Source organism: Capsicum annuum, chromosome 10 (genome assembly GCF_002878395.1).
Source record: "Capsicum annuum cultivar UCD-10X-F1 chromosome 10, UCD10Xv1.1, whole genome shotgun sequence".
NCBI lineage: Eukaryota > Viridiplantae > Streptophyta > Magnoliopsida > Solanales > Solanaceae > Capsicum > Capsicum annuum.
In genome coordinates this window covers 1,348,169-1,373,240 of record NC_061120.1, presented here as the reverse complement: position 1 = coordinate 1,373,240, position 25,072 = coordinate 1,348,169, and the positions used below count along the sequence as shown (strand labels likewise).

General features: G+C 36.3%; 4 protein-coding genes across 5 annotated transcripts; 3 read left to right on the top strand and 1 right to left on the bottom strand.

Moving 5' to 3' along the window:
- Positions 1-741: 741 nt before the first annotated feature.
- Positions 742-6,455, bottom strand: LOC107845386 (trafficking protein particle complex subunit 3). 2 transcript variants are annotated; one of them, XM_016689676.2, is made up of 6 exons: positions 6,285-6,443; positions 5,569-5,666; positions 5,125-5,166; positions 3,314-3,413; positions 1,484-1,666; positions 742-1,022 (listed from the first exon to the last, which is right to left on the bottom strand). In XM_016689676.2, exons 1-6 carry the CDS (start codon positions 6,339-6,341, stop codon positions 900-902), a joined length of 603 nt encoding a protein of 200 aa, XP_016545162.1. In that variant the 5' UTR covers positions 6,342-6,443; the 3' UTR covers positions 742-899. The 2 variants fall into 2 exon arrangements, with proteins under 2 accessions (XP_016545162.1, XP_016545163.1); XM_016689677.2 differs by lacking the exon at positions 5,125-5,166 and having other exon boundaries at positions 6,285-6,455.
- A 2,049-nt stretch (positions 6,456-8,504) lies between these two features.
- Positions 8,505-11,352, top strand: LOC107845315 (polyubiquitin). The gene is given in 3 exon segments (XM_016689564.2): positions 8,505-8,663; positions 10,027-10,363; positions 10,366-11,352. Coding segments are annotated over 2 exon segments (1,143 nt in total). The 5' UTR covers positions 8,505-8,663; the 3' UTR covers positions 11,172-11,352.
- Positions 11,353-13,042: 1,690 nt separating this feature from the next.
- On the top strand, positions 13,043-15,286 carry LOC107845716 (thioredoxin-like protein Clot). The gene is made up of 2 exons (XM_016690175.2): positions 13,043-13,164; positions 14,629-15,286. The coding sequence occupies exon 2, from the start codon at positions 14,665-14,667 to the stop codon at positions 15,061-15,063; it is 399 nt and encodes a 132-aa protein (XP_016545661.2). The 5' UTR covers positions 13,043-13,164; positions 14,629-14,664; the 3' UTR covers positions 15,064-15,286.
- A 4,177-nt stretch (positions 15,287-19,463) lies between these two features.
- On the top strand, positions 19,464-22,011 carry LOC107845736 (protein translation factor SUI1 homolog). Its single transcript, XM_016690213.2, has 5 exons — positions 19,464-19,619; positions 20,845-20,942; positions 21,343-21,548; positions 21,630-21,683; positions 21,768-22,011. The coding sequence occupies exons 2-5, from the start codon at positions 20,906-20,908 to the stop codon at positions 21,810-21,812; spliced, it is 342 nt and encodes a 113-aa protein (XP_016545699.1). The 5' UTR covers positions 19,464-19,619; positions 20,845-20,905; the 3' UTR covers positions 21,813-22,011.
- The last annotated feature ends 3,061 nt before the right edge of the window (positions 22,012-25,072 follow it).

Here is a 25,072-nt window from a genome sequence, read left to right as displayed (position 1 = left end):
TTAAAATCCAAGTCGTTTGACTCTCGAAAAGTGAAACGCTCAGTCTCTCATAATTTTCATTTAATTTCTTTGATATGGAAAATCCATTGAAGTTTAGAATTGTGGAATTCGTAAGTTGAGAACAACGAGGTCTCACATTCAAAGCCTTGGTGGATAGTTGATAGAGTTACTCAATACCTGTACTGGTGAGAAATAACACGTACCCAACCCCTCGATATAAATGGAGGTGCATACAAGCAAAGCTCGAACGCCGTTACATGAATTTTGGGCATAGATTCAATAGTGAAAGCATATATTCATTCATAAATACAAACGACAGCCCGGTGCACTAAAGCTCCCGCTATGCGCAGGGTCCAGAGAAGGGCTCCACACAAGGGTGTATTGTACGCAGCTTCAGCTTGCATTTACGATACACCCTCTTGGTGGGACCCTTCCACGGACATGATGCATTCTAACTATCTTGCATCTAGCCATGCACCTATGTACTACTCAACTATGCCAAAAAGAAGGATACTGACGTACTGTCTGTATACATCAAAGAAAATCATACCCAGCGTAATTCCACAAGTGGGGTCTGGGGACTTTGTAGAGATAGAGAGGTTGTTTCCGATAGACCCTCAGCTTAAGGAAAATCAAGATACCTCATATCCATCTTAGTTTAGGGATATGAAGAAAGTAATTTCAACCAACAAAAAGAGAACCAAAAGAAGAAAACAAGAACTCAGAACACGGCGCAGTGGATGACGAGAAAAATTCTGGGTAGCTAATCATCAACATTGTAACTCGTAACACTAGAACGAAATGTTTTATCATGGCGGAGGGTTTAGGGAGCTTAATATTTCCAGATCAAACAGAAAATGCTTTAAGGCAAGCAATACAAAGTTCAAAAGTTTCAGTTGTTACTCGTCGTCTTTGTAAGGATACTCCTCAGGAACTTGCTTCAGCAGTTTCAGCTGCAGCTCGAATGCATCATCCCCTCTAAGCATATCACGGACCCATGTGACTTCGGTCTTCATTGAAACCTGAACGGGGCAAATGCAGATAAACCTAGTGCTCCAACAACAGCTAAAATAAACGCAACACTCTCAATTGACCCTTACTGAGGAAGATTATGCAGTATAGTATGTTTTCGCTTCTTATATCCTGCAGCAACTCGCCTACTAAAACCTAAAACTACTAACGGACCGAGGGGAGACAGTTCAGATAGATCTGCAATTCTAGTTAGGGAGACTGCAAAATTGGAAAACGAAAACTCATCTGACTTTAGTACGATATGAAACATGGAAGGAATACAATGCACAGCTAACTCGCACGCTGTTCGCCATTTCAGTAGGGGAGACAAGTCATAGTAGCGACATCTATGAAAACATGACAGTAAATGAGGACATCGTATGTGTGAATCAAGTATATTGTGTGAGGCCGACGGCCGTCATAAAGTAAATTGGTAACTAGCAGATGCTATAGAAGGGGGTTGCTTGCTCACCATCTCTAGTGCCCCTCTGATTACGCCACTCAAGATGTTACAATAGTATAGACCTTGACAAGTATCGGGAAGCTCAACAAAGTCTACCAAGGGGTTGTCCTCCAAAATTAGACTGCATGTTGTTCCCTCAGCATCCCAATTGCCAACATTTGCTGTAACACCTAGGAACATTTTGAGGCCAACCTGTTCATCATGAGCAGCAAACAAAAAATTCAGCGTAGACATTATTAAAAGGATGAACAACTAAATGTATGTTTTAAGGAAAATGAACTTGAGAATATGAAGAGTAGTTACAAGCTGGGGCGCTCAGTTCAAATATGACACGGAAACGTCAGATTCTGCTCACTGCCAATGAATACTGACAGAGAAACAACAATATCTACTGATCAACTCATAAAATCAACTAAGAGACTCGTTCCCAAACTTTAATTACTCAACATCCGAAAGACAGAATTCCCCACAGAATGAAGTGAACATGAGCTACTTTTTGTGTATGTTTGTGTTTGTAGAGATGCACACCATCACCTTCCATTGAAGAGCAAATTGTAAAGGAACATTGTCGCTTATATTCATAGTAAGATATTTGGAACATGAATTAAGATCAAAAAAAATTATCCCGCCTTACTGCGTTGAACGGGAGCCTTGGTGTAACTGTAAAGTTGCTGCCATGTGACCAGGAGGTCACATGTTTCAAGCCTTGAAACAGCCTCTAGCAGAAATGAGAGGTAAGGCTGCGTACAATAGATCCTTGTTGTCGGGCCCTTCCCCGAACCTTATGCATAATGGGAGCTTTAGTGCACCGGGCTGCCCCCTTTTTTTTTAATTGTGTTTCACTATAGTTGAGGATTTCCGGGAATAAGAATATCCAACAATCATCATTATCATATCCCAAGTGTAACAACAATCCCTCTAAACGAGAGGCAAAGAACGACCAGCCAACCATCCTCTCATTTGCTATTTATCCTTTCTCCATCTCTTTCCTATTCACCCTCTAGGAAACCACCCCCGTGGCTCTTCTTCGTCCTAGTTTCTAACATTTTTAACGGTTAACTAACTTCTCAACTTTGAAATGAATTGAAGAAAAATGGTGGCGTGAATCACTGTCTCAAAAAAGAAATTATTCTTATGCTCCTGTATACATTGTCTTTTTTTTTTTCTTTTGAAATTGGTAACGTGTATACATTGTCTTTTCTAATTTGATCATCTCTTTGCTTACGAACCATATAGAGACTTGAAACAATGAAGAGCTAATTCTAAATTTTAGATGTTCTGTTATTCATTTTCTTTTCACTTTACATACTATTTACATGACCCCTTTTATAGAGGAAACGAAGTAGTTATTCAGTAGTACAGAGACACCAAATATTACAACCAAATGACCAAAATTTCTCTATGCTTTCTTGTTCAGGTTCGACTGCTAAAAGACTATTTTGAGAAAAAGGATTTGCAGTCAGCATCACAGTAAAGCTTCCCGAACAAGATACTCATTTTCAAACTTTTGTCTCAATTCTTATTTCAATGCATATCTACTGCCACATTAACCTCCATTACGACAACAACAATACCTAAATCCCAAGAAAGTTGTAGTTGGCTATATGAATCCTCACCGTCTAAGTCACTCCATTTAAGCACATCTCGGTGATTAACCTCCATAACACTAATAAAATTTATACTTCCATAGTATTACTTCTGATATTACTGAACAACTCTGTTTTGTATTGGCTACCGGCATGTGTGGGATATCAGAACTACTATTCAAGATAAAACTGAAACTTCATAATAAACCAACACACATTTAAATGAAATGCAACTTGGAGGGAGGAAAGAGACCTTGGCAATGACTTCAGCTGTTTCCTTGAAATCAATACACCGTGAAACGTTAGATTTTGCCAAAAACTCATCAATGAGCCGAATTCCAATGTTATAACCCCTGCAATCAGTTGAACTTCTCAAATTTTGTATACTTCCGAGCCAATACAATTAAATTAAGTTAAATTGCCTCTAACAATTTCATTCAACATCAATCAACTATGCGTATCTTCGGTATCAATTCACGGGATTCATCATGATTGGACTCTTTCCACTCTAACCTTGATCGCATAGACAAAGTTCAATTGAAATTCTACAACACTAACAAAGCAACTACTACCAACCCACAACCTAGAAAACAAATTAGTACATGTTAACTGCAGTTTTGAGGGAAGAAAATTAGGTAAAGGATTAATATTTGATAACTCCCCTCCTTTATCTAGGCTTTGGATCACATAACGGAGTTTAACTGAAAGTTCTACAACACTAATAAAAAAAACTTAACAAATCAGTACATGTTAACTGCAGCTTTGAAGGCAGAAAACTAGGTAAAGGATTTAGATTTGATAACTCCCTGGCTCCGAATCACATAGACGGAGTTCAATTAAAAGTTCTGCAACACAAATAGAACAACTAAAACCATTAGTACATGTTAACTACAGTTTTTGAGGGAAAAAAACTCGGTAAAGGATTTACATTTTGATCAATTTGTTTGTTGACCTCTTCAACCTCCTTTATCTAGACTTTGGATCACATAGACAGGGTTTAGTTGGAAGTACTATAGCACTAACAAAATGACTACTACCAACCCACCACCTAGAAAACAAATTTGTACATGTTAACTACAGTTTCCGAGGAGGCAAACTAGGCAAAGCATTTACCATTTGATCAATCTATCTGTTGACCTCTTCAATCTCCTTTATCTTGATTTCAGATCACATAGATGGAGTTCAATCAAAAGTACTATACACTAACAGAACAACAACTCTACCAACCCACAACGTAGAAATTAGATTAACACTAAAGGATTTACAATTGATAACTCCCCTCCTTTATCTGGGATTCGGATCACATAAACTGAGTTCAATCGGATGGTTTACAACACTAACAAAATAACTACTACCAACCCACAACCTAAAAATCAAATTAGTACATGTTACTACAGTTTCTAAGTGAATAAAACTAGGTAAATGATTTACATTTGATCAAGCTATTTCTTGAAAGTCTGGAATTCGAATCACAACGATGGAGTTCAACTGAAGTTTCTAAAACACTAACAAAACAACTTTACCAGTTACGCCATTTACGCCAACGCTCCCCTTCCACATTAGTATATGTTAACTAAATATTTTGAGCTTAAAAAAAGACTAATAAGTAAGGGCTTTGCATTTGATCAAGCTATTCCTTGAAAGTCTGACATTCGAATCACATTGATGGAGTTCAACTGAAAGTTTCTACAGCGCAAACAAAACAACTTTACCAGTTACGCCAACGCTCACCCTTCCACATTAGTAAATGTTAACTACATATTTTGAGCTTTAAAAAAGGACTAATAAGTAAGGGCTTTACATTTGATCAAGCTATTCCTTGAAAGTCTGGAATTCGAATCACATCGATGGAGTTCAACTGAAAGTTTCTACAACACTAACAAAACAACTTTACCAGTTACGCCAATGCTCCCCTTCCACATTAGTCTATGTTAACTAAATATTTTGAGCTTAAAAAAAGACTAATAAGTAATTTGATCAAGCTCTTCCTTGAAAGTCTGGAATTCGAATCACATTGATGGAGTTCAACTGAAAGTTTCTACAATACTAACAAAACAACTTTACCAGTTACGCCAACGCTCCCCCTTCCACATTAGTATATCTTGACTGCATTTTATACAAAAAACTAATAAGTAAGGGCTTTACATTTGATCAAGCTATTTCTTGAAAGTCTAGAATTCGAATCACATCGATGGATTTCAACTGAAAGTTTCTACAGCGCTAACAAAACAACTTTACAAGTTACGCCAACGCTCCCCCTTCCACATTAGTAAATGTTAACTACATTTTTTGAGCTTAAAAAGACTAATATGTAAGGACTTTACATTTGATCAAGCTATTTCTTGAAAGTCTGATATTCGAATCACATCGATAGAGTTCAACTGAAAGTTTCTACAGCGCTAACAAAACACCTTTACCAGTTACGCCAACGCTCCCCCTTCCACATAGTATATGTTAACTGCATTTTTTGAGCTTAAAAAATGACTAACTAATAAGTAAAGACTTTACATTTGATCAAGCTGTTTGTTGACTTCCTCAACCTCCTCCAGATCTGTGAGGAGTTGTCGCACGATGGCACCATAAGTTAAGGTGAAAAGCTCAGCATTCTACCGGAAAAAAAAACACAAAAATAAATCCAACAATTAAGAGTTTATAAAATCTCCAATTTAGTCTAGAATATCTAAAATTTAATCTAAAAAGGCTCAAAATTAATCTAAAAAATCTCAAATTTAGTCTAAAAATCTCAAACTTAAGTATAAAAATCCCAAATTCAGCCTGAAAAACCTCAAATTTAGTCTGAAATATCTCAAGTTTAATCTAAAAAGGCTCTAATTTAATCTAAAAAATATCAAAGTTAATCTAAAAAGGCTCAAATTTAATCTAAAAAATCTCAAATTTTAGTATAAAAATCCCAAATTTAGTCTAAAAATATCAAATTTAATCTAAAAAATATCAAATTTAGTCTAAAAAAATATCAAATTTAATCTAAGAAATCTCAAATTTAGTCTAAAAAAATATCAAATTTAGTCTGATATATCTCAAATTTAATCTAAAAATCTCAATTTAAGTCTATAAATCTCAAACTTAATATAATACATATCAAATTTAGTCTAAAAAGGTTCAAATTTAACCAAAAAATCTCAAATTTAGTCTTAAAAAATCACAAATTCAACAGAAAAAAAAAGATATATATAAATTAGACAATTTTTGTAGTAAAAATTTACCACACGTTCAACATTGGCGAAAATGGCGTCGCCGGATCTAGGAGCTACCGGAGCCATTCTCACAATTTTGCTGCTGATTATTTTCCGATCGATTACTTTGAGTAAGCCAGTTTTACGAAGAGAAATATGTGAAATTGCATAAGGTAGCCACTTTACGATTGTTATATTTAATATTTAACCACAATTCGTCAATTATTTGAGATTTAGCCATTATTTAAGAAGTGGTCAAATGATGCTGCTGTGTTGTTGTTTTGATTTATCATCTTGGTCCGAAATTCGCGTCGGAGCTTCCATTAAACAATTTATTTGGGAGCACTCTTGCTGAGAATTTTTTTCATAGACAAAGCTCGAAAACATAATTTATGATGATAACGGAATAACTATTACCAACCCACGATTTGAAATCGGTACATGTTGACTATTTGAAATTGCATTAGATAGCCACTTTTACGATCGTTTGTTTAAGATGTAACCACAATTTATGAATTATTTGAGATTTAGTTTGATTTACTCTTGTGTTCGAAATTCGTATTGGAGCTCAATTAATTTAAATTTGCGTGCGTAAAGTCCGTTTGTTTGGAAGCGCTCTTGCTGAGAACTTTTTCATAGACAAGGCTCGAAAATAGGATTTATGATAATAACAGAATAACTATTACCAACCTACGAGACCTTCGACCTAAAAATCAAATTGTTACACGTTAAATATTTGAAAATGCATTAGATAGCCACTTTACGATCGTTTGTTTAGAATTTAGCCGCAATTAGTGAATTATTTGAGATTTAGCCACAATTTAAGAAGTGGTCAGATGTTGGTGTTTGATTTATAATATTGTGTTCGAAATTCATGATAGAGCTCGATTAATTTGAATTTGCGTGCGTAAGGTCTATTTGTTTGGAAGCACTCCTGCTGAGAATTTTTTCCATAGACAAGACTCGAAAACAAGATTTATGATAATAACAGAATAACTATTATCAACCTACGAGACCTATGAACTAAAAATCAAATTGGTATATGTTAGCTATTTTATTCACACGATAGGAATAAAGCCTGTATACACACCTTTTTCACACACCGCTTATAAATTTATATTGAATTTTATCAACCCCAATTATTATTAAAAAAAAAAAAAGCAAACAACATAAATTTCCGACAGTTTAAAGCTTAATTACACAAAAAAAATCCTCACATTTTGCATAATTACTAAATCACAATTTTGGGTCTATCGAGATACATAATTAGCTCCTAATACATTCAACAAAGATACATAATTAGCTCCTGATATATATATTTTTTTGGATATGTTGAAATGCATAATACATCAAACAAAAAATACATGTTTTCCTAAATAGTGATACATAATTAGTTCTCGGTATATATTTTTTTAATTTTAAATCTATCGAGATACATAATACATATAACAAAGATATATTTTTTTCTAAATAAAGATACATAATTAACCCTTCGATACATCCAATTAAAATAAATAATTAATTGAGATTTTTATAATTACTTTATAAGAGTAGAGATTTGTATAAATATGATAAATTAGCTATCGATATATCTAATGAAGGTATATTTTTTCCTTTTTTCTTTTTAAATTTGAATTTGTCGAGGAACACAATACATCAAACGGAGATACATTTTCTTTGTAAAGATACATAATTAGCTCCCGATATATTTTTTTCGATTTTGAATCTGTCGAGATACATAATCAGCTCTTCGATATTAACCAACGAAAATATATATTAGTTGAGTTTTTTTGTAATTACTTTATAAAGGTGAGTATTTATAATAAATATGATAAATTAAAGGTGTATATTTATGTATTTTTTTTTTTTAAAGAATTATGTCAACAACTTTACTTGATTTTGATTTGGGAAAAGAGTCTATTTCCATCTTGAAGTATACGCGAAAAGTTTGAGACACACCTGAACTTCCTATTATCCCCTGAACTAATTAAAATCGTATTTTTGACAACCTTCGTATCTATGTGAAACATACATGGCACACACATACACGTATGCCTACATGGATCCTTCAGTGTGTTGTGCCATGTATGTGACACTTAGATACTAAAATTGTTAAAAATATGATTTTAATCTCTCAGTTTTTTCACGTATAGTTGGCGGAAAAAAAAATAAAATTTCTCTTTTAATTTTGTTCCAAGTTGCCATCCAAAAGGCACCTAATATTTGTCCACCCATTCAAAGCAAAAGTAAACGTGTCATACAATTATAGCTAACTTCATTAGGCAAATTTGGTCATCAAGGCGGCCATTGTACCTATAAAAGGACCCTCTCTCATTAACCCCAAATCATTCATTCATAGAAAGAATATTTTTATCATCTATTCAGAGTTGTTCAAGAAAATCTCTCAAGGTATGATAGCTTTTTCTGGTTAAATAATTTTCTTGGTTATTAGTATTTTTTTTTTTTTTGGGATGTTTATGCTGTTTGTTATGTTGGGTATGTGTTTGATTAGTCTAAAAAAGTTTTAATTATGTTTAAAAATTGGATCTTGATCTGGTTTTGGTAGCTTCTTGTTGTGTTGTTTTTACTTTTTCTGTATGTTTGTGCTGTTAGTTATATTGGGTATGTGTTTAATTAGCCTATAAACGTTTTAATTATGTTTAAAAATTGGACCTTGATCTGATTATTTATTTGATATATGTTTATGAGAAAACATTTAAATTATGTTAAAAATTCAATCTTGATCTGATTATTTTATTGGGTATGTGTTAATTAGCTGAGAAAACGTTTGAAATATGTGTGAAAATTAAATCTTGATCTGGTTTTGTAGCTTCTTGTTGTGTTGTTTTTGCCTTTTTTTTCTGTATATTTGTGCTGTTAGTTATATTGGGTATGTGTTTAATTAGCCTATAAACGTTTGAATTGTGTGTAAAAATTGGATCTTGATCTGATTTTTTGTAGCTTCTTGTTGTGTTGTTTTTGCCTTTTTTTTTTTTTTCTGTATGTTTGTGCTGGTTGTGTTATTGGGTAGGTGTTAGTTAGCATAGAAAAGGTTTAAATTTTGTTTTAAAAATTCAATCTTGATTTATTTTTGTAGCTTATAAGTGCACCAAATTGAGTTTATGTGCTTATTTGTGCTATATGTTTTGTGGGGGTCTGTGTTTAGAATCAGAAAATAGGCCTTCTAATTCTGTTTTAGATAGTCAATCTTGATTTTGTTTCACTGTTTTGTATATGCACCAAATTCGATTTGTGTGCTTACTTTGGTTGTATTTTATGCTATATGTTTTACCGGGTTTCTATCAGAAACAACCTCTCTACTTCTTCGGAAGTAGCGATATGGACCCTCCTCAGACCCCCACTTGGTGGGATTACACTGGGTTTGTTGTTGTTGTTGTTGTGTTAAGAAGATGAGGAAGGCCTTTTAAATCTGTTTTAACAAAATCAAGATTGGATCTGTGTGCTGCTTACTTTGGGTGTGTTTTATTATGCCTTCTGCTTTGTGGATCTGTATTTAGAAAATCAGGCCTTCCAATTTAGTTTAAATACCCAATCTTGACTTTGTTTTTCAATGTTGTATGGATCAAGTTGAATTTGTGTGCTTATTTTTGGTTGTATGATAGCTGTTTTTGCCGTTTCGGTTGATTTTCTGTATTTCGTGCCAATCTGTTGCGTTGAGTCTCTGTCTAGGATCAGAAGAGACTCTTAATTCTCTTCTTGATCACCAATTCGAGTTTGTGTTGCTGATTTTGGTTGTTTTCTGTATATACAGATGCAGATCTTTGTGAAAACCCTTACCGGAAAGACCATCACCCTCGAGGTGGAAAGCTCCGACACCATTGACAACGTGAAGGCCAAGATCCAGGACAAGGAAGGCATCCCCCCAGACCAGCAAAGATTGATCTTTGCCGGAAAGCAGCTTGATGACGGCCGTACCCTAGCCGATTACAATATCCAGAAGGAGTCGACCCTTCACTTGGTGCTCCGTCTGCGTGGTGGGATGCAGATCTTCGTGAAGACTTTGACCGGAAAGACAATTACGCTCGAGGTTGAAAGCTCTGACACTATTGACAACGTCAAGGCCAAGATCCAGGACAAGGAAGGCATCCCCCCGACCAGCAAAGGTTGATCTTTGCAGGAAAGCAGCTCGAGGACGGCCGTACCCTTGCTGATTACAACATCCAGAAGGAGTCAACCCTTCACTTGGTGCTCCGTCTTCGTGGTGGGATGCAGATCTTTGTGAAGACCCTCACCGGGAAGACGATCACCCTCGAGGTGGAAAGTTCAGACACTATCGACAACGTCAAGGCCAAGATCCAGGACAAGGAAGGAATCCCCCCAGATCAGCAAAGATTGATCTTTGCTGGAAAGCAGCTCGAGGACGGCCGCACCCTTGCTGATTACAACATCCAGAAGGAGTCGACCCTTCACTTGGTCCTTCGTCTTCGCGGTGGGATGCAAATCTTCGTGAAGACTTTGACTGGCAAGACCATTACCCTTGAGGTGGAAAGCTCTGACACCATCGACAACGTGAAGGCCAAGATTCAGGACAAAGAGGGTATCCCCCCGGACCAGCAAAGGTTGATCTTTGCTGGTAAGCAGTTGGAGGATGGACGTACACTGGCCGATTACAATATTCAAAAGGAATCGACCCTTCATCTTGTGTTGAGGCTCAGGGGAGGTATGCAAATTTTTGTGAAGACCTTGACTGGGAAGACCATCACTTTGGAGGTGGAGAGTTCTGATACTATTGACAATGTGAAGACTAAGATTCAGGACAAGGAGGGGATTCCCCCAGACCAGCAGAGGCTGATCTTTGCAGGGAAGCAGCTCGAAGATGGAAGGACTCTGGCGGACTACAACATCCAAAAGGAGTCTACTTTGCACCTTGTCCTCCGTCTCCGTGGTGGTTTCTGAAGGGGTCTGCTGTTGTTGGTGTCTGGGTCGTTTGCTGCTGTTGCTTTTTTTCGTTCATGAACTAGTCTGTTTTCTTTTTCTTTTTTATCTTGTAATGTGTCTGAAGAGAGTCGAGAATGACTCGTGAACTCTCCTGTTTCTGTTTTAATGAATAATTATGCCAAAGATTTGAGGTTTAAAACTGTTTGGCCTTGGAACTTTTTCTTGTTTGCAATCTATGAGAAGACTGATCTCAAAATTTGATCTTTTAAGCTCTTGTCGATGATGTTGTGGCATACTTCTGTTCTCTTTCATGGCTGGTCATTGCTGTTTTAGCCTTTAATGTTGAACTTGCAGTCGTAAAAAAGCAGCCCGGTGTACTAAAACCTCCCACTGTGCACTCCTGGGAAGGGCTCGACCACAAGGGTCTATTGTACGCAGCCTTACCTTGCTTTTGTCAGAGTTTGTTTTCGAGGCTTGAATCCATGACTTCCTGGTCACATGACAACAACTTTACCACTTCTTGCGATCAGTGAGAAGCATATATCTCAAACTTCGGATCTTTAGCTCTTAGATGGCTTGTGTAGTTTTTACATAGTTGATATCTGCAATCTGCTATGCTCTTCTGTTCTTTAGCTCCGTTGGCCCGATGGCGCATCTGGTAAGTTGGTTATGGTTTCGTAAGCGCGAAACACTAGGATATCATGATTATGGACAAGAGAAACGCCCATCGAAGTTCACTATGGATCTTTAGGTACTGTCTTACTTTGGTACACGCCAAAGCTTCCATTTTGCGGATTGAAAGGGTGTATCAAACACATTTTCCATCGCACGAAGCTAGAGGTAAGGTCCGAGTATACACTTCTTCGGATTTTACTTATTGGGACTATACTCGGTATGTTGTTGTCATCGACTTCTGGCCGTCAAAAGTCATTTTATAAGTCAACTCATAATAGTACTAGTACACTATGTTGCTCGGACTCTTCAAAAACGTCATTAGGTGCATGTCGGATTCTTCAAAAGTAGGACATTTTTGGAGGATCCGATACCGGTATGACAACATTTTTGGAGAGTCGGCGCAACTTAGCTGGTATGTATCAAAGATAATAAAGCTGTTGTGTATCGATAATGTCTATTTTACCGTCCGTTCACTTTTACTGTCACTGTTTTGGTTCTCGAGGTCAATTTGACTACACTCAAAACCATTAGAGTAGATTAATTTAATATTTTAAATTTAAAGTTTAGATGATCGAAAACTATATAAAAGTGCTATAACTTGCAAACGAAATATATCTTAAAATGCTGCTTAAAGTTCATAAAGTTTGACTATGAGAAGCGAAACAGTGACAAGTAAAAGTGAACGGAGCCGTAACTTTCATAAGGAATGGTATTTTAGAACTTAATGTTCAAGCATAAATTTTGGCTTTTATATTAATTAAATAACCCAAAAAAGAAAATAGTAACTAATAAACTATCAAAAATTAAATTATAATAAAATCCTCTCACTTTGATTTTAAGTAAATCTTTGGTCATAATAAATTCTAAACGTTTTTCATTTTATTTGAGATTCGAATTAAAAATACAGTTGTGTTTGACGATACTTTCTGTAAATAAATATATTTAAAATAAAGTTCATGATTCAAAAAAAATTAAAAATAACTTTTTCTTAAAAAATCAAGGTTTAAATCCCCTTGACATATTAGAAAAAATAACAAATCATTCGTAAAAATATATTTCCCGTCTCAATTTATATGTCACATTTTGGATTTTGTGATTTAAACATATTATTTTTTACCGTAATTTTTCAAATATATTTTAAATATTTTGAATTATTAATTATTGTGACTTATAATATTTTTTACGTAATTTTTAAATAAATAGATTTTATTTCAAAAAAATTAAAGATTACACTATTTTACCCTTTTATTCTTATACTCCAATCCCACCTATAAAAAGCCATCAATAGATTCTTTTTTTATCATCTCCTCACATTCTTCAAGAAAACCTCTCAAAGGTATTATTGCTTTTTTTTTTTCTACTTAATTTTCTTTAGTTTAATTTTTTTTTTTAATGTATTTTGTGTTATTTGTTTTATTGGGTATGTGTTTATAAATCTTAGAGTTAAAAACTTAATCTTGATTTGCTTTAAGGTTTGTAGTAACGGTAAAGTCTTTTTGTGACTTAATAGTAAGTCCCTAAGTTGTTGCAGAAACAACGACTAATGCTTTTATCTATGTTCCTCGGACTCTCTAAAAAATATTGCTGGACCTGTGTCGGATCTCAAAAAAAATATTGGGTATGGGTTTATAAATCTTAAAGTTAAAAACTTAATCTTGATTTGCTTTAAGGTGAGTGTTGTAGTAACGGTAAAGCTGTCTTTTTGTAACTTAATAGTAAGTCCCTAAGTTGTTGCGGAAGCAACCACTAATGCTTTTATCTATGTTGCTTAAGCTTTTGTTGTGGAAGTAACATTTTTGAAGGGTTCGAGCAACGTAAGCTTTTGTTAGACTGTCCCCTTTACTGAATCCTGCTAAAGCGGGATACTTTGTGCATCAGGCCGCCTGCCTGTTCTATATACTGTGTTGGATTTGATTTCTTATTTTGGTTGTATGAATGTTCCTTCATTTTCTGTAAGTTCAGTTATCCGTTTTGTGGGTCTGCGTTTAGTTTTCCGTTTAGAATCTGGATTTTGTTTCATTGTTTTGTATATGCATCAAGTTCGTTTTTCTGTATTTTGTGATACCTGTTTTATAGATTTTTGTATACGCGGAAAGCTGTCTTCGTGTGATCTATGGGTCATGGGTTTGAGCTGTGAGGAAGCAACTACTAATGATTGCATTAGGATAGACTGTCTAAATCACATTCCTTGGGTCCTTCCTTGGAACCTGCTTATGCGGGATATGATGTGCATTGGGCTGTCTTGCCTTTTGTAAATGTTGCATTGGATTTGTGTGCTTATTTTGGTTGGATGGTTGTTTCTTCGTTTCATTTTCTGTAATTCGGTTATCTGTTTTGTTTTGGTATCTTGATTTTGTTTCAATGTTTTGTATATGTACCAAGTTCAATTTTTGGGGTCTTTGTTTCGAATCTGAAAAGCCTTCTAAATCTAGTTTAAAAACTCAATCTTGATTTCATTTATTGCTTTCTATATGCCGTGAAGGGTTGCCTTGGAGCAACGGTAAAGTTGTCTCTATGACCCACTACCTCCGGAAGGAGCCTCTGGTGGTTGCGTCAGGACTAGACTGACTACATCACACTCTCCTTTTTGGGGTCCTTCCCTGGACCCTGCTAACCCCGGATACTTTTGTGCACCGAGCTGCCTTGCCTTTTTTATAAGCCGCGTTGGGATTTGTGTGCTCATTTTGGTTGTATGAATGTTTTAATAACTCAATCTTGAATTTGTTTCAATGTTTTATACATGCACTAAGTTCGATTTTCTTTAATTTTGTGTTGTCTGTTTTGCTGGTTCTGTGTTTAGGATCAGAAAAAGTCGTGATCTCCTGCTGCTGTAAGAATGCCGTTGAAGGCATTGGACGCAACCTTAGCAACTTTTGATGGAGTTTTCGAAAAGTTCAGAGCGGAGTCGCCCAAGAACAAAGCCAATTTCATCCTATTCCTCGCTGATGTAGACCCTTCTACCAACGTTAGTTGGTGCCCTGATTGTGTACGAGCTGAACCTGTTATATACAAGAAACTGGAAGCGTCAAGTGACGATATAGCACTGCTGAGGGCGTACGTCGGGGACAGACCTACTTGGAGGACTCCACAGCACCCATGGCGAGTAGATGGTAGGTTCAGCCTCAAAGGCGTTCCAACTTTAATCCGATGGGAAAATGATGCAATCAAAGGTCGACTTGAAGACCACGAAGCACACCTTGATCACAAAATTTCTTCCCTTCTGAATGGAAATTAAGGTTCCCTATTTCGTCATGTTAAAGCTTTGGAGACGGTTAGATTATGTGACTCTCTTAATAAAATATGTCGAGCCTCATTCGCCTGAATGAGCTGCGAATTCAGTATTTTGTGGAGGATGAATAGCTTTTTGACCTCCCGTTTTATGATCTCTCAGTATAACGATAAAGTCAGTTACTTTTTATCGAGAAGAGGCCATATGATGGCCTATTTATCTCTCTTTATAGTTCTCTATACTCTTAGCGCTGTTGGCTTTGACAGCGTCTGGTGAATTCGCGACACACTAGGATTTCATGATCCCGGGCTTGGTTTCTTCTATTGTACCCAACTTATAGTTTTGCATATATATAGATTTAGATGGTAGAGATAGTTAGAAGCTTGTTGTTGTGTTCTGAATTTGCTGATAGCCATAGAGCTTGAGCTGCGACTTCACCAGCTGGTACTTCTTCTTCTACCATCGACCGTGGCTTCATCTGCAAGGCTGTATTCTGTTCACCTAGACCATCCATCGTCTTATAGGCTGTATCTCGGGAACCCCCTAACTCTTTATCTCGGACCTATGCTTTCTAGGTCTTCCGACCACTAAGATTTTCGCTTACATTCCCTGGGATTCTTTACAATGATGATTTTTTAGGTAAGATTTGCTGCTGCTTCTTCTTGTTGGAGCCTCTTCGACTACCTTGAACTTCAATGTCTGTGTCTAATCTGAACTTCATCGCGAACAATAGTTACAATTTATTTACCTATGTATGTCTCTGTTGAATCTTTCTCATCTCCGTTGTGAATGTAAGTCTACGGAATGGCATTCTTCATGAAGTCTACGGAACAGTTTATTGATCTTTACTTTTATGATGCAAGTCGAGATCCCATATGAAGTCCCTGTTTATCGATAGCTGCTATGCTCGTTCTCTCTGTGTTCTGATAGGTATCTGGTAAATCGATTATGGCTTCAGAAGCGTTGACACGCTAAGATTTCAGGTTTCTGGGCTTGCCTTCTTCGATATAACTCCACTTGTGTTGGGACAGATGAGTTTGGAATCCTGAACAAACTATTGGCGATCGAGTTTGAGTTTCCATCGTCAGGTAGAGGATCGAGGATCCCTCGCCATGACATGAGTAGGACTTCGGCCATAACATAATCAACAAAGTTTGAGCAGAAACTACGTATATACTGTATGTATCTTTTCAGCGCAGGGGTGTGGTTGAACTCTTCACCTACAATGCGACCCTCGTGTTTAGTTGTCATCGTAAAACTTCAACTTCAAATCAATAAATTTCAGTTCACAATAGCATGGCCAAACAGGCGCTAAGATGGGGTAGAGGTGAAGTTACGAGTCTATAGTATGGAAACAGCCTCTTGCAGAAACACAATTCATGTGATCGCGAAGTTACATGTTTATGTCGTGGAAACAACCTCTCGTAGAATTACAATGCAAGATGTTCTGATGATATGATTTTTTTATACCCAAAGTTAGAAGGAAAGCCTTTGCCATGTGATCATCAGGTAATTGGTTAAGTTATGTTGCTCGGACTCAACAAAAATATCGATGGATGTGTGTCGGAACCTTCAAAAATAGTGTATTTTTTAAGGATCCGATATGGGTGCGGCAACGTTTTTGAAGAATCCGAGCAACTTAATCGTCATGTAATCAGAGGTTACGGGTTCATATTGTGGAAACAACCTCTAAGATAAGATGATAGACAAGTGATTCTTGTGGTTCAACCTTGAATAATACACCCTTGCTTTAATGCATCGACTGTCAAATTTAATATTCTTGTTGAATGATGATAAACTATGTTACTCGGACTCTTCAAAAATATCGATCCGTGCATATCGAATCATTCAAAAATAGTGTAATCTTGAAGAATCCGATACAGATGGGAATATGTTTTTGGAGATTCCGAGCAACTTAGATGACAAACGTAGAAAGTAGCCATCCAAAAGGAACCTACATTTCACTATTTTTGAAGGATCCAACACGAGTGCGGCAACGTTTTTGGAGATTCCGAGCAACTTAGATGACAAACGTAGGAAGTTGCCATTCAAAAGAAACCTATTTTTTACTATTTTTGAAGGATCCGACACGAGCGCGACAACATTTTTGGAGGAACCTACTTTTTACTATTTTTGAAGGATCCGACACGAGCGCGACAACATTTTTGAAGAGTCCGAGCAACTTAGATGACAACTATAGGAAAATGCCGTCCGAAAGGAACCTACTTTTTACTATTTTTGAAGGATCCGACACGAGCGCGACAACATTTTTGGAGATTCCGAGCAACTTAGATGACAAATGTAGGAAGTTGCCATCCAAAAGGAACCTACTTTTTACTATTTTTGAAGGATCCGACACGAGCGCGACAACATTTTTGGAGGAACCTACTTTTTACTATTTTTGAAGGATCCGACACAAGCGCGGCAACATTTTTGGAGATTCCGAGCAACTTCAGGGGTAATAAGACCCTGTGAAGTTGGAGTATGTCGTAGCTGTTAGAACAATAATGATAATTGTACGAGAAATTCAAAATAAAACTTGCTTGGCTTAGAGGCACGATAATATGCTTCTTGAAGATAGTTGGAGTCTCTCCCACGAGCAAACGAAAGAACAAGTGACAACTCTATCTTCGGGATTCAACTAAGCTACAAAACAAGTAGCATTCAAGAATGTTGCTCTTCTATTCTTGAATTGGTGATTTCACCATTTGATCAATGCCTCTCAAGTATTTTTCAAGGGAAAAGTAGTTTTGAGTGCTTGTCTTTTCAAACCAAAGAAAACACTATTTATAGGATGAAAGTTTCATGCATGAGAAACATATTAATTAAGTAATAGTTAATAGGTTCATGTATGTTTTAAAATAAAAAATATCATTCTTTCAAGAACCTATAACGTAAAACTTAATGAATAATGAATTTGTCAAATACATTTTCTTTGTAACTCAGAACTTATGAATAATGAATTTATCAAATTCATTTCCTTTGTAACTCAAAACTTTAAGTGATGCATTTGTTTCAAAACTAAATGAAACATAACTCTTAAAATCTTTAACTGATGTATTTGTTTCAAAATTTATTGAAACATAAAATCAACAGTAGCAACTTTATCCATAATTCTAGGGTGTGCGAGATGCTTATCTAGTAAATTTTTGTTGTTTTTTTATATTAGCTTTGTGGTTAGAATAACAAAGGTCTTTTAATTCTGTTTTAAAAATTCAATCTTGATTTCGTTTTTCAATGTTTTGGATATGCACAAACTTGGGTTTCTATGGGTCCTTTTGGTAGGAGGGATAAGGATAACTAATCCCGAGATTATTAATTTCCCATGTTTGGGTCACTGAATGGATAAGTCGCCAATTCATGGACTATATAATGTACTTTATCTGCTGGGTTACGGACGGACATTTTACCAGAGGTTTCTAATGTATCCTTGTGTTTATGATCTTGTGTTTCTGTTGAATAATAATGTCTTTAGTTACTGTTTTAAAACAGTAGAGCTTGTTGAACTCTTTTAATTTTACAATCAATCAATCAAAAGAATATTTCTTGAACTGTGTTTATGCCTTAGCTATTGAATGTGGTTTGTGTAGTAGGGTTACAGGGTGTTCATAACACGCAACGGAAGGTTTCAAGACAAACCTGGAGATGATAGTCGTAGTGAGGATTTCTTTGATAGTACGAAGACTCTAGTCGTTGTGGTGGAGGTTCTTATGTAGCTATTACGGGTCAAAGATAGTACCTCTCTGCTAGATTCGAGATGAAAATAGTTTTTGATGGTGGAGTTTCAACTAAGGATATTAAGTAGCTATTACGCATCAAAGGTGTCAACTTACAAGTTACAACGATCTCTTTTGAGAGAGAGATATATCAACTTACAACGATACGCATGAAGTTGCAACATAAAAATAAATTGCTTTATTTCTCTTTTGAAATAAAAATAATTATATCACATATGAATGCTTCCCACCCACACAACGTCGCAGTGACAGAAATAAACCATTAGTGGCGTATTTCTCGAACGTAGGAGGATCTCTTTATGAATGTCCCATGTGGGATATTGGAGATCCGATCTTCTTATGAATAGGGTTTAGAGCAGAGTAACCTCCAAGAACTCTAACAGAATTTGAATTGTCCCATCAATTTTAGAACTCTAACAAAAATTGAGTTCTGAGTCCACAGATTTTCGATGTCTACAGTCGCCAATCCTCATCTCTCGATCATCAAACACTAAAAACGATTGACTATAAGGTCTCAAGTTCAAATTCCAACGGAGATAATCCACGTTAAGCCATTGCTTCCATATGTTTAGCTTTCGTGGACCGAATTAGTCGAGTTGCACGAAAGTTAGCTCAGATAACATCATCATTTTTTATAAAAAAAATTCCCTAGTACCAAACACACCCTAAGGTCAAAGTAACAAAGCCCAAAACCCAAAAGGGCTTGATATATATTGTCTTTTTGTATTGAAGCCATATCTATTGTGCACTTTACTTTATTGCTCAGACTTATCCAAACCTGTAAAGGGTACCCCTTTTACATCTCAATAAACCCTAATTATCAAGGTAATCTCTAATTCATAATTGTTTGTAATCTTGATAAATCTGTCTGTATAGCTATTATATGTGATAAAAATCTGATTTTTATTTGAAAAAATATGTATCTTTTTTGGGATTTTTGATCAAAAGTGATTAATCAGGTAATTTCTAATTCCCAATTTTTTTTAATCTTGATAAATCTGTCTGTCTAGCTATTATATATAATAAAAGTCTGATTTTTATTTGAAAAATTTGTATCTATTTTGGGATTTTTGATCAGAAGTGATTAATTAGGTAATTTCTAATTCCCAATTTTTTGTAATCTTGATAAATCTGTCTGTCTAGCTATTATATGTGATAAAAATCTGATTTTTATTTGAAAAATTGTATGTTCTTGGGGATTTTTGATCAACAGTGATTCATTTATGTAGCTTTAGTTTAATGTTTGTTAATTTTTGATAATCTTCAGATCCGCTAAATTAACCTGTCTCTGTAGTTTTACATGTGATAAAAATCTGATTTTTATTTGAAAAATTGTATCTCTTTTGGGAATTTTGATCAACAACGATTCATTTATGTAGCTTTGAAACTTATCTGTTTTGTTGTTGGCCTTGTGCTTGTAATCTTGATAATCTTTGTATACACAACTAACGTTTTCCACTATATTGGCCGTTGTATGTAGTTTTTACTTACTTGCTTCTCGACCCCACTGAGGTAGGAGTAAAGTTTGTGTATGTATATTCTATCCTTTCCTTATTCCAGTTGTGGGATTACACTAGGTATGTCGTAGTAGTTTTTACATTTGATCAAAACGGATTTTTATAGCGTAATACAAATCGAGTAAGTGTATGGATCAGCAAATATTTCGCTTTGGGTTGTTTTTTCAGCTTCATTTTGGTTACTTGATGTGCTTTCATTCCTTTACTTGATGTTAATAGACGCCTTTTCCAAACCTTTTATCTATAAAGCGTTCACCGTTAGTCTCTATATATCTGATAATGTCGCTATCAGTATACTTCTTTCTGTTTCTAGAACAATTTCTTGTCGTTTCTGTCTTTAATTCTTGCTTTTGCCGTGTCTATGTGTTTAGACATGTATTTTATGGATCTTTAAATGGTTGATGGTTTTTATTTCAATGTTAGATGCGTCTTCGCGTTGATGTTATCTTTTTCTTATGCCCCCCGCCCTCTGCGGGGGCAGTTTTCTTATGATTTCTGGTTGTATAATCGATGAAGCCTTTTCTTCTACTTAGGTCTGAGCATCCAAGTTTGGTGATTTGAGCACGGTTGTTATCTTATTCTCAGCGAAGTTTCATGTCTGATCTCGACCTCCAAGTTCCCGCTGCTTTTGGTATGCAACTTGTTTGATGGATAATAATATTCCTCAGTTCTCTTTCCGTTTACCTTAAAAACTTCAAAGTGACAAATTTTTAGCTTTAGCTTAGATGGAGCGATAGCTATGTTGCTCGGACTCTTCAAAGATGTCAATGGGTGCGTGTTGGATTCTTCAAAGGCAGTGTATTTATGGAGAATTAGACACGGGTGCGGCATCGAAAGTGAAGAGTCCGCGCAACTTAGGCAACATGGCCAGTGTGAATATGAAAGATATATATATATATCTTGCTAGTTTTGGTTTGTGAGGTGTAGTTGGATTAAATGCTAACGGCACATGAAAGATATATATATATCTTGCTAGTTTTGGTTTGTGAGGTGTAACTGACCCGTACTTCGTTGTTTGAATGTCCCATTAGATCCCTTTGCCGAGGCAAATGCTGAGAATTCTGGTGCCGGAACAAAAGATTATGTACACATTCGCATACAGCAAAGAAATGGTCGGAAAAGCCTGACAACCGTTCAAGGATTGAAGAAAGAATTCAGCTACAATAAGATACTCAAGGACCTAAAGAAAGAGTTTTGCTGCAATGGTACTGTCGTCCAGGATCCAGAACTAGGCCAGGTTTGCATTGGGGGTGATCGATATCTCTCACTTAACGTCTTAACAACATTACGCTGATTCTAAGTGTTGCGTCTTTCACAGGTTATTCAACTCCAGGGTGATCAGCGAAAGAACGTTTCTACATTTCTTGTCCAGGTGATTGCTTTTGCATCAGTAACTCTCTTTATCATGTGTGCATTATCGTTGCTGATATCTTCATCGTTCAACTTTTGGTAACAGGCTGGAATCGTGAAAAAAGAACACATCAAGATTCACGGTTTCTGATTTCGCCATCATCAACCATCGCGCAGTTCTTATATTTGTCGCCTCAGCGCAGAAGATGTGATCCGAGTTCAGTTATAATAAAGTTTGCTAGTGCATTATTACTTGCATTGTAGTTATGTGTGATGTTATATTTTCCAGAACAATTGTTGTTTGCTTGGATAGACCTATGGGCTTTATAATCTTTCAGTTGTGTTGCTTAGCATTTGTGTCTGTTCTTTTGTTTCTGTTGTTGCGGTCGAGGGGAAGGTAAGTGTACGCAGTCCGTGCCACTGTCTCAGAGGTGAGATAGAAAGGTTGTTTCCGATAGACCTTTGGCTCACGACAACAACAACAACAAACCCAGTATATTCCTGCATAGTGGGGTTTGGGGAGGTAGAATGTACGCAGCCCATGCCACTGCCTCCGAAGAAGTAGAGTGGTTATTTCCGATAGATCCCCCGGCTCAGGATAAAATGACAGTAAATAAAGTCGGTATAAAACATGAGTAAGACTAGCACCAAGTAATATGACAAACAGTAACACAGTTGTGTCTTGTTCTTATATTTCTGTTGTTGCACTTAGAAACCAAGTTGGTTGTGGCAAAGTTGAGTCTGGGGTCGGTAAGTGTATGCAGTCGGTACCACTTTCTCAGATTAATCTCTCAGAGGTGAGATAGAAAGTTTTTTCCCGATAGACCTCTGGCTCAAGGCGACGACAACAATAAACCCGGGATATTCCTGCATAGTTGGGGTCTGGGAAAGTAGAATGTACGCAGTCTATGCTACTACCTCCGAAGAAGAAGAGTGTTTTCGATAGACCCCTTGACTCAGGACAAGCTGTTTTCGATAGACCCCTCAGCTCAGGACAAAATGACAATAAACAAAGTCGGCATAAAACATGAACAAGACTAGCACCAAGTAATACGGCAAACAGTAACACGTTGTGTCTTGTTCTTATAATTCTGTTGTTGCACTTAGAAACCAAGTTGGCTGTGGCAAAGTTGGGTCTGGGGTCGGTAAGGTAAGTGTGTGCAGTCGGTACCACTCTCTCAGACTACTTTCTCAGAGGTGAGATAGAAAGGTTGTTTCGGATAGACCTCTGGCTCAAGGCGACGCCTACAATAAACTCGGTATATTCCTACATAGTTGGGTCTGGAGAGGTAGAATGTACACAGTTCATGCCACTACCTCTGAAGAAGGAGAGGCTGTTTTCGATAGACCCCCCCGGCTCAGGACAAGCTGTTTTTGCTAGACCCCTCGGCTCAGGACAAGCTGTTTTCGCTAGACCCCCTAGCTCAGGACAAAATGACAGTAAACAAAGTCGGCATAAAACATGAACAAGACTAGTACTAAGTAATACGACAAACAGTAACACAATTGTGTCTTGTTCTTATATTTCTGTTGTTGCATTTAGCAGCCAAGTTGGTTGTGGCAAAGTGGGATATGGGAAAAATAAGTGTACGCAGTTCGTACTACTATCTCAAAGGTGAGATAAAAAGGTTGTTTCCGATAGACCCCCGGCTCAAGACGACGACAACAACAACAAATCCACTATATTCTCACATAGTGGGGTCTCGGGAGGTTGAATGTACGCAGTCCATACCACTACCTCCGAAGAAGTACAGAGGCTCTTTCCGATAGACTCCCCGGCTCAGGACAAAATGACAGTAACAAAGTCGGCATAAAACATGAACAAGACAAGCACCAAAGTAATACGACAAACAGTAACACAGTTGTTGCCTAGCATTTGTGTATGTTATATTTTGTTGTGGCAAAGTGGGATCTAGGGAAGGTAAGTGTATGCAGTCCATACTACTATCTCAGAGGTGAGATAGAAAGGTTGTTTCCTTTAGATCCCTAGCTCAAGACGACGACGACGACAACAACAAACCCACTATATTCCCACATAGTGGGATTTGGGGAGGTAGAATGTACTCAGTCTATACCACTATCTCCGAAGAAGTAGAGAGACTGTTTCCGATAGACTCCCCGGCTCAGGAGGAAATGACAGTAAACAAAGTCGGCATAAAACATGAACAAGACTAGCACCAAGTAATACGACAAACAGTAACACAGTTGTTGCTTAGCATTTGTGTCTTGTTCTTATATTTCTGTTGTTGCACTTAGCAGCCAAGTTGGTTGTGGCAAAGTGAGATCTGGGATCGGTAAGTGTACGCAATCCGTAGCACTATCTCAGAGGTGAGATAGAAAGACTGTTTTCGATAGACTTTCGGTTCAAGACAAAAACAGTCAAAAATGAAATAGTAAAGGAATACGACACAGCAGGTATTAACATACCAGATAACAACATAAACAAGACTAGCATCAAGTAATATGACAAATGATAACATACTTCGAAACAAGACTAACACTACGACTTATGAGATTAGTGTTTTTGCTATTGAGATTTATGCCGATACATGTTAAGGCTTCGGATATATCGTTAAGGCGTCCAAATACATGGTTTAGTTTCAGTTTCATGCGCATGTATTCACAACTATCTGGGGTTATTTTCTTGGAAAAATAACATAATATACATCTTAACTTAGCATATTTACACAAATTTTCGCCCATACAAAATAATTACAAAAATCTCAACTTATTATGTATCTTCATTGGATGTATCGGAAGCTAACTATGTATTTCAACAGATTCAAAATTTTACAAAAAGTATCTGGAGCTAATTATTCATCTTTATAAAGGAAAAAATGAATTTTCGTTAGATGTATTATTATCTTGACAGAACCAAAATCGAAAAAAATATATCTTGAGCTAATTATGTATCTTTACAAAGGGAAAAAGTAGCCCCCAATATATAATTAGCTCTCGATATATTTTTTCCTTCTTAAAGATACATAACAACTTTTAATACATTTATTTTTTGACAATTTTGGGTTTGTTGAGATACATAATACATTCAATGAAGTTATATTTTTTTCTCTGTTAAGATATATAATTAGCCTTCGATATATTTTTTCGATTTTGGGTCTGTTGAGATACATAATACATCTGACGAATATACATTTTTTTCCTCTATAAAGATATATAATTAGCCCTTGATATATTTTTTCGATTTTGGGTCTGACGAGATACATAATACATCCGACGAAGATATATAATTAATCCTTGATATATTTTTTTGATTTTGGGTATGACGAGATAGATAATACATCCGATGAAGATACATTTTTTCCTCCGTAAAGATACATAATTAACCCTTGATATATTTTTTCAATTTTGGGTCTGGTGAGATACATAATACATCCGTCGAAGATACATAAT

Excerpts from the sequence above, each read along its gene's own strand:
- LOC107845736 (XM_016690213.2), top strand. The coding sequence starts at position 20,906 with ATGTCTGATCTCGACCTCCAAGTTCCCGCTGCTTTTG. Across the intron at positions 21,549-21,629 it reads AGGATCCAGAACTAGGCCAG|GTTATTCAACTCCAGGGTGA; the intron begins GTTTGCATTGGG and ends CGTCTTTCACAG. Across the intron at positions 21,684-21,767 it reads TTTCTACATTTCTTGTCCAG|GCTGGAATCGTGAAAAAAGA; the intron begins GTGATTGCTTTT and ends TTTTGGTAACAG.
- LOC107845386 (XM_016689676.2), bottom strand. The coding sequence starts at position 6,341 with ATGGCTCCGGTAGCTCCTAGATCCGGCGACGCCATTTTCGCCAATGTT. Across the intron at positions 5,167-5,568 it reads AACAAACAGCTTGATCAAAT|TCAAGATATACTAATGTGGA; the intron begins GTAAAGTCTTTA and ends TATAAAATGCAG. Across the intron at positions 1,023-1,483 it reads TCAGAGGGGCACTAGAGATG|GTTTCAATGAAGACCGAAGT; the intron begins GTGAGCAAGCAA and ends TGCCCCGTTCAG.
- LOC107845716 (XM_016690175.2), top strand. The coding sequence starts at position 14,665 with ATGCCGTTGAAGGCATTGGACGCAACCTTAGCAACTTTTGATGGAGTT.